At 38.8% G+C, this 9,652-nt stretch overlaps 1 protein-coding gene across 1 annotated transcript in view; it reads left to right on the top strand.

Moving 5' to 3' along the window:
• The first annotated feature begins 489 nt into the window (after positions 1-489).
• DKK2 (dickkopf WNT signaling pathway inhibitor 2) overlaps positions 490-9,652 on the top strand; it is a 116,116-nt gene continuing 106,953 nt past the window's right edge. Inside the window, exon 1 of the mRNA XM_008067474.1 lies at positions 490-1,017. Coding sequence (XP_008065665.1) covers positions 796-1,017 — 222 coding nt within the window. The 5' untranslated portion in view covers positions 490-795. The remainder of the gene's footprint in view (positions 1,018-9,652) is intronic.

Below are 9,652 nucleotides of genomic sequence, written 5' to 3'. Positions count from 1 at the left end.
TTTGTCACTCTTGAATTGGGGGCGGAGGGGAAAAAAACCCACTGTGAGAAGCTATAAAAAGCAAAGAGGGCGTGGGGGGGGGGGGGAGCAGAGAGCAAGCGGGAGTCCGCGCTGAACCCAAGTCTGCTTACAGAGCATCGCTGCCTCGCGGGCAGCGTTTGTCCCGTGTGGACCAGGGCACAGCGATTCCTGCAGCTGTGAGTGCGCGCGTGGGGGACCTCGGCACGCCTCCGAGCTCGAAGGTGCCGTCCGAGGACGGCTCCTGATCCCCCATTAAAGCGCCTGTTAACCTTGAGAAGAAGCACTTGTGTCCTGCAAAGGTTGAGACAGAAAGGGTAGGAAAAGAGAGGCGAGGAAAGCAACCGAGTCCGGAGGAGGAATGGGCGCGAACTTCCTGGTCAATTAAGAGGAGGATTGGACCGCAGAGGTGCCGGCGGGACCACAGAGGTACCAGCCAGGAGCAGCCGAAGCGGTGCGATCCGCAGGGCTGGGTCTCTTGCACCTTGGGTCACGCCTCCTTGGCGAGAAGGCGCCTCGCCTTTGATTGTTTCCAGTTATTGCAGAACTTCCTGCCCTAGTGGAGAAGCGGGTCTCCTTGGGTCGCGCTAGTTTCTGGCCTGAGGCTTGAGACGGAGTTCACACAGTCCTGGGTCCCCGAATCAGGAAGGATTGGGAGAACAGAGACTGCGAGCCACCGCGCCCGAAGTGAGAGAGGCCCCGTGTTGGGGTCCTCCCTTTCCTTGCATACGCATCCCTCGGGGCTTTGAACCTTCCTGAGGACCCCCTCGCCGGGAGATGGCCGCGTGGATGCGGGGCAAGGATTCGTCCCGCTGCCTGCTCCTACTGGCGGCGGTGCTGATGGTGGAGAGCTCACAGATCGGCAGCTCGCGGGCCAAACTCAACTCCATCAAGTCCTCTCTGGGCGGGGAGACGCCTGCCCAGGCAGCCAATCGATCTGCGGGCACGTACCAAGGACTGGCTTTCGGCGGCAGTAAGAAGGGCAAAAACCTGGGGCAGGTAGGAAAAACCTCCCAAACACACTCCTCAGTCCGGAGAGGTAGGGACCCGCGCCCTCGCGCTAGCAGTTTGCCTTTGCACCCCGTGCCATTCCCCAGGTGTGTCGCGCGGGCGACAGGGGAGGGGTTCCCTGAAGCCAGGTTTTCGGGGTCGGGAGTGTCTGGGTGACTGCTGGTCCTGCACTGCGCAGAGTAGGCGGGTTAGGGTTCTGTCTCACCTTTGCTTTGGGATGTGGCACATATCAAGATCTAGAGCGTTCCTGTGGGAACAGTGGCCAAAACGGTCTTTCCATTTAACCTGGTGACGCCTCTGATGATGTTCATCCCCGCTGACCTATAGCAACTTTGACGTACTAGGCACAGTTCTAAGTGTTTTACATGTTCACTCGCTTAATCTTCGCAACTCTATAAGACAGGCTCTGTTACGTTCCCATACTGCAGATGAGGTATGGGGAGAGATTATTTGCCCAAGGCACACACCTAGTGTAAATGTCAGAGCAGGATATCACTGTAGACAGCCTGAGCCCAGGTCCTGGGCGCTTAACCTTCACATGTTAGGATCCAATCCGGAGGGGGAATGCACCCCCTTTCAGGTTGTCCTTCCCTCCCAACCACTTTCTCCTTCAAAGGGGCACAGACAGAAAACAACTGCAGTAGACGCTCATTTCTCACTCATGTAGAATTGTAAATAAATCATCAGGGAGGAAGCAAAATGATTAGGTGACAATGACAGTGTCGTTAAGCGCCGGTGACATAGTAAGGAAGTCGAGGCCTTTTTGCCTGGGGGGATTTTTGTGGGCGTCTTTGTCTATGTCACACAGATTGGCAGTCTACTTGCAAACAGTTACACAAGATTTAGAGAGACAAAGGCGCGCACACCAGGCACCAGCTGTGGTTAGCGCGCAGCGGCCAGGAGAGGGTGCTCTGTGGGCACTGAGAAACAGGACAGTTCCCCCTTCCGCTCCTTCTCCGGGAAGCCAAAACTGAAAGCCAGTTTGCCAACAGCACAGACACCTCGCACAGCACAAATGTCAACCTCCAGCGGCGGCCCGTACCGCACAGATGCATATTTCCTTGTTTCCTCAGAGGAGCCTGATGCGGGAGCTCTTGATGGTCTCACCGCGCAGGTGGCAGAGTGAAGATTGGTGGCAGAGTGAAGATTGACAGTCAGGGCAGTCCTGGATGGACAGCCAGAGAGGACTCAGGCCTGCGCTTGGCCCCTTACTGCCCTCTCACGGGGACAGTTTTGCTAGTTTTGCAGCTGGAGAAAGTTTTCCAGAGCTTTGAAATGTCAACATACCAGCTATCCTTCCAAGTCTGCAATCACAGGATTTTGCTAAGGTTCAAGGAAATCGAGAAACTATACATACAGGTACCCACTGCATATCGTCACACACTTGTACATACTCCACACCTATATGAGCATTCGCCTTTCCTTTTCCTCTCCCTTGGATTCACATACCCAGGCATTTTCAATAGCAATGAACCTAAAAGCCTCTTAGAAGTTTATCGTGAAATGGGGCAGGGTTTGAAAGAATGGATGCTTTCAATCCAAATCATAAGACTTCTGTAATGTAACTAACTTCCAATTCCATGTTCTTAGTTTAAGAGAGCTTAGTATGTAGTTCTGCCAATGACACAGGGACAGACACACTTATCTTTTGAGATTCCTTTTGATTCTGATTCATGTATATTCTGGAAATTTCTGTAAAGCACTTTTTGTTTCTGTTCCAGTATTGGACTTTGTCAAATTATCATTATGCAAGCCTTGTCACCAGACATAGTATTACACGAGTAGGTTCAAAGATGCATCTAGTACCTAGCTTTTCCTTTTTGTTTTGATAACATATATTTATATACATAGGTATGAGATATGTTTACTTTGCTCTCTCTCCAAGAGAATTTAATTCTTTGTCTTATAAATGAGTTTCTGATATGTTCTTCATAACATAGCTGTTGTGTGGAATATATTCCCTTATATTTACTTAACTGGAATACCAGATTGTTAAAATTTGACACTGAGTCTGTGAAAAAAAAAAAATGCTAGTACATTAAAGATAATTAAAACAAAACAAAACAGGTTGAATGGCAAAAGGGTAACTGGTAAGGGGAGCCTTTAATTTTGTATATCCTACCTTCTCATTTGTTTAGCAGGTGATCTATCCTACCTTCTCACTTGTTTAACAGGTGATCTAAAATGTGTGTTTTTATGAAAAAGAAAAGAAAAATATTTTTCTTTGAAGTAGAAAGAGAAATTCTTTGGATACTTATGGGTCTCTTTATCTTCTTTATTCTACTAGTTAGGTTGTCACCAAAATTTGTGGTATTCTTATTTTCAAAAATGGAATGGAAATTAGAAAGACCATTTCAGGGAAGATGTTACTTCATTTTATTGAGGAAAAACTCTAGAATTTAAATGGAGCTGAGCTGAATTTTTATCCACCACAATAGTAAAATGTGATTGAGAAGATTGGAAGTAAATCAGTTGATCAAACTAGCTAATTATAAATTGTCATCTCAAGGTCTAATAAATTTGATTTACCTCCACTTCCATTATTCTTGATTGATGGCGTTGAAATATATACCTTTCAGAGATACAGGAGCAAGAAACTAGAATGCAACTTCAAGCAGGCAGATTAAAAACTTAGTCTTTGGTATTCTTTTCTTACATGAAAATTGAATAATTGTTTATTTTAATTTCTCAGGATAGAACATTAAAATTGTATTGCCATTGGAGAAGAAATTTTTGAATAAATTAAGTAATTCATTAATCTATGAAAGTGAAAAGAGACTAAACGATTCCAAGGTTTTAAGAAATTTGCCTCATTTCTTATAAAGAGAATCATTTTTGTTTCTAGGGATTCTACTTGTTCCATAGACAAGATACATTATTTGTAATATCATGTCTTGAAAATGTGCCCTTAAATTTTGAGAAAGAATTAGAGGTCCAGAGAGAAAACACGCTTGTCTCCATAGGTGTTACAATTCTCATTTTTAGGTTTGATTTCAAAGACTCGGCTGTGGGTTATGATGGAAACTGACACAGAAAATTGAGAGTGGCATTCAGTCGACTGATATAGAATTAGGAAAAGTAATTTTGCTGAATTATTTACATCAATGTCTTAATTTGCCTTTCCATTTGCAGCTCTTACTAATAGGCTTAAAAAGGTAGTGCATGTACTATGTATACATATGGGATAAATTAAGTTGAAAGACTATTACTATTATATAAATATATAAATATTTATATATTTCAATTCCTAAGGAGACTATTTCAAATGTTCTAAATCAAACGTAATTTCAAACATTTTCATGTTTATCCACATCTTTATCTACATTTATCATTATCATGTGAGCGTAAATGTATTTTGATAGAGTACACCATTGCTCAATATCACCTCTGAAGTTTGAGATATTGCCTTTTATGAACCCTTTCAAAAACATATTTTTAAACTCAAGTATTTTTTAAAAATTATCCTTTGCAATTCACAATTTTGGGGTGTGTGAATGAAACACCTATTGTATTTGGGTTTGTAATCACTTCTTTTATTTTTTTACTCCTTGCTTTGTCTCTTTGAGACTAGCAGATGAATTTAATTTGAATGCAATACTGTAGCATTTTATAATTCTTTTAAAAGTGATATGTAGAACAGTGACACATAATTATATTGCATATATAGATAAGCTTTCTGGCATGTGTTTCTAAAAAGAAGCTGAAACTGGTTTAACACAAATTCAGATTCCATGATTTTCCAATATAACTTGGACACTTGATGGATGGTAGTTTGGATAAAGTTATGTTGTGATGAGAGAATTCTTAAAATTAATTGAAACAGAAGCTTGAGAGAGTTGGATAGTGAACACTAATATTTTCACTTTTAAAAATAAAAATGCTGTGGTTTTTTTGTACACACAAACATTCATGAAATTGCTCACTGAAATAAACTACCTGCTCTATTTACTGTAGGTAATCTCTTTACTTTCTGGAATTATTCAGGACTTTTAAAAAAAAATCTCAGCCCAACTTTCTCCTGCTTTAGAGTTAATAATTTGCTAGTCACTCTGGACATCAACCAACACTAAACATAATTGATTAAGCAAATCGTTTTAGGATTAAATTTTCTGAAATTTTCAAAAAATTTGAAATAATCCACATTAAGGTTATTTTTCTTTCACTATGAATTATAGAGACTTGATTGTTGATACAAGTGGATGGTTTCCTCGTGAATTGCAAGAGAAGTATTTTAATAATAATCTAATATGAGCATCCATGATTTCACTTTTGTGCTACACTAGAGAGAGCAAGAAGACAAGGTTATTTAAACTCTCTCCAGCTGTGACTCTGACCCTGTCATAGTCATCTTTGGTATTTTTCTTCAATATGAATTTTTGCCCCCTTTCCTTTTCAGGATGTTTCCAGTCTTACAGTTTTAAAACTAAACAAGGCAATGTCACAGAAGGGTAACTGGTAATTCTTATTTAGGAGCAACTGGCAATTCCTCTTTGTTCCCTTATACAATCACTTAAAATATGCATTAAAATAATCTGTTAAATTTTAAAAGAAATCTATAATGCTTCCTATACTTACCATTTTAAACTCATATCTTATGACTCTTTATTCTTTATTATTGAAGTAACAGCAAACTAAATTACAATCTTATTTCTGCCTGTGACTTTCTAACACTCATTGAAGTTGTTTTACTTCCTTATACCTCTAGTCACTTGTACTCATTTATAAAAAAAGATAAATCTGCTACTATTTATTTATCTGATTATTGAAAAGATCTATGTGGTGTTTGTGTCTGCCTGAACCTCTTACTGAGTCATTAAAAAAAAGATTAGTGATAATTAATAGATTACATTTTCACTCTGTAGCATTACCTTAAGATTATATAGAAAGATTAAATATAGAATGCATAATATAAATTTAATATTACTATTTAAGGTGAACAGAGGTAAGCAATTTTTCTCTTTCTCCTCTATCCACTAATGCCAGCAGAGTGACATATTTTTCCCAATTGTTGGTCTTGTTAGCAAATATAAAGCATATCTCAAACAAGGGAATCAATTGATTAATGGCATTGTAGTTCTACAGTTTTCAATCGGGTTTTAATTACCAGCTCAATACTGACAAGCTTGATGTCTGAAAATTCACCTAAGCTCTCTAGTCCTTTAAAAAAAAATACCTGTACAGTTTCACTTTTATGTACATATATAAAACCAGAATGACAATAAACAGCAGTTATAATAGTAATAATGTTTACTTACTGGGCAATGGTGAGGATCACATGAGATAACATATCTAAAAAAAACTTTGCAGAAGAAAGTACAGTTAGTTATTGTGCTGAGGTCATTATTACCGCTGCCGTTATAGGAATAAGCAAAGTCAAGTGCTCGCGCACCAAATAAGAAGTAGCTGCTTAATCTTCTCCCCCAAGTTGGGCAGGAGTGACTATACTAACGCATATGATGTACATGAAGGAAACAAATGAACTCAATTACCCCAAGGCTAAGAATTGTAAAACAAAACAAGACAAAATAAACATACACACACACATGCTGTCTCATTTCTCACATTGAATGTTAGCATTAAGAAGAAGGATAAGTCAATGTTGTCTTGTAGAAAATAAGCAAACTAGCATATAATTGAGTAATTAGTAAAATTGTGAAGAGATCATAGAAACAAGGGTACTCAGACACTAAGAAGATAGTCCTAATAAGTGGAATCACAACAACCCAGGCAATATTAGTTGTTTAATGACAGGATCTGAAATACTTGAACATGGTAGAGTCTGTTACCAATGGCATTAATTTGATTTTTTCCAAAGTAAGATTCTAGTGCTGTCTACACAGTGTGGGTCTGGATAGCTTTCTGGGAATTTGGAAAGCTAACAGCACTCTTTGAGTGTCAGCTGCCTCTTCTAGGACTCAGAAATTGGGGGCACATTGTTTCCATCTATTCCTTTTTGAAATTGGAAATGTTTTAGTAATGTTAAATTGAGAGTGAAATTCATCTCATAGAACTATGTGATAAATTTCTTTTAGCATATTGGAAACAAACTCTGCCAGTAAGTTTTTTTTATCTGATTATGGAAAAAAATTCACCCAAGTGGAAGAATTATTATTTAAAACAACCTGAAATTACAATAATATTCAAATAACGGTTTTCACTTGCTCACGCTAACTTCATTTCATTGTAATCTTTGCAATTTGGCTCAACAGGCATTGTGCTAATCTCCTGAAATTCAGTCTTTTTTCCATTAATTATCCTCTCTACTCTGTAGCCTGTTGTCTACTCCTTTTATACACAAGTCATTCCTTTGTTTCTTTAACATTATGCTATTTCTATTTTCTTCTCTGGCTCATTCCTCTTCAGTTCCTTCACTGATTTCTCTCTGACCTATAAACATGAGCATTTACTTTCCACAGTCCTCCTTTCTTTCTGTTCTACTTTCTCTCCTTTGCTGATATTATTTTCCTTCTTTGGAGGTATTCGCCATATATATGCAGATATCTAATCTAGTCTGATCAACTTTTAACTTTTAAGTCCTGTTTTTTTTTCCTTAACTCTTTCGGAAATCCTGCCTGAAACAACAGCAACAGCAGCAGCAACAACAAAAACCTCCATAACAACAATTAAAATTTTTATGTCTAACTTCAAATTGTCAGGACTCAGGCAACCAAGTCTATGGTTTCTTATCATTATCAAAAAAGCCTGCAGACAAATGAAGGTTATAAGAATCAAGCCTGATTTGCCTAAAATTCTTCCCACACTCTGGCCTGCTTCATCAGTCACTGATGATGAAAGAACGCTGTGTAGGTTTTTATCAACACAGATGCTTGCTGTTTCTTTAACCCTACTTATGTGAATGCTTGGGATTTAAATGGCCTACCGTTTTTTCTCTGTGACAGGTTTGTCATTAAAGAAACTCATGTCTGATTGGAATGTGCGAATAAGAGATTTATGTTTGTAAAATATTTTATAGTATAATATGTACATACATATTTTAAGCAATATGCAGTATTCATCTTTATATCGAACTATGTATTAGAGTAAGTAATTTTTCTATTTTCCTATCTCATAAATGATCATTTATTAATTTTCAGCGTGAAAAAAGCCCTTAAAATTTGCTCTCAACCTAACAGGCTCTTTAAAAATTGCTTGAATATATAATAACCAAGTAAAGGGATTCTTCAAATGTGTTAGATGATTATTATTAATGATAGACAGTTTTATAGAAAAGACTAAGGGAAACTTTTATTACCTACAAGTTTCAAAAACTTATACAACAGACTAAAACGGGAGTAGAATTAGACATGAGAAACACATTGGAAATTACCTAGTTTAACTTGCTAATTTAACACATGAGAGAACCAGACTGGGAGATGTTTCATTATCTGTCTGAGGTAGTGCAGATATCCAGTGCCTGTGACAAAGAAATGCTCAATGAAACTTGGATTCTTTGATTTCTAATACTGTGCAAGCCTTTCAAATAATCAAAGCAATGCTTTCCATTAAATCTATAATAACACAGCTCTGTGGAAGAATAAAATTCAGTTGTCTTGAGTTGGTAAAAAAGCTAGTAGGAGACAAATTATATAGAGAGCTCCTTTTCGGCTCTAAATTTGTGTATGTCAAAATGTATTATCAAAGATTACAATTTCACGATGACAGTCACATCAGTAGGTTGTAAACAAAATTAATGAAAGAAAGTGGTTTTGACTGTACTGTCTTTGCTCACTTTTTCAGTCCTGACACTGTAGATACATGATTAGCCAGAAGCCTGACTGGAAAGTCTACATTGTGATGGCAAAAGCACACACAAAAAAGAAACAAAAGCAGTAGTGGGACCACTGAGAACACAGACTGCTTGACCTTTGCCCAAGCACCATATAGGATAGAAGTCAGTGACTTTAAAAACTTACTGATGGAGAAAGAAATACATTTCACACTGTGTTCCAGCATCCCTCCTCCCCACTCAGGCATTCCTAAAAAATAAAATAAAATAAAAAAATACTCGGGTGGTGGGTAATGTGGTATAACTTTTAAATTTTAGCCATTATGGTATAACTTTTAAATTTTAGCCATTTTATCCTGTTCTGCTATGTGCTATCTATCCTGTTGTTCTGCTTTGCTTTTTTTTTTTTTTTTTTTAATGCAGGTCATGAGTTATTTGATTGATCAAAACCTGCAGTTGAAGTACCATACTGACCTATTAGACTACTGCTCTTCCCTGGGGGGGGGGGGGGTCTACGCTTGGACATCAGCAATATTTCAGAAAAACACTGAAATCAGCTCTGGTGAGGGATGCTAGAGCAGACAGGCTTTACTTAGAGAAGTATTTATCTTCTCAGTTGTCTCCCACTTTCCCTTCTGCCATGCCAGCCTCTGGCCTAGAAGGGGTGGACTTCTGTTCAGTGGCCAGATCTTGGCTTACTGCAGCCTGCAACCCCAGCGTTCAAGCAATCCTTAAGTGTATCAACCTCTAAAGTACTGGGATTATTTATAGGCATGAGCCACCTCTGCATACCTGGGGTAAGCCTTTTTGCCTGGGGATGTGCTTAACCCCTCTCTCTTACCACTCCATAAGTAAGTGAGCTGCCGTAGCCATAGGATGTTTAATATTTTGATTTTC

This window comes from Carlito syrichta, unplaced genomic scaffold (genome assembly GCF_000164805.1).
Source record: "Carlito syrichta isolate Samal-C Ts95f unplaced genomic scaffold, Tarsius_syrichta-2.0.1 Scaffold309640, whole genome shotgun sequence".
Taxonomy (NCBI): domain Eukaryota; kingdom Metazoa; phylum Chordata; class Mammalia; order Primates; family Tarsiidae; genus Carlito; species Carlito syrichta.
The sequence above is the reverse complement of the archived record's forward strand: the minus strand, read 5'-3'. Positions and strand labels throughout refer to the sequence as shown.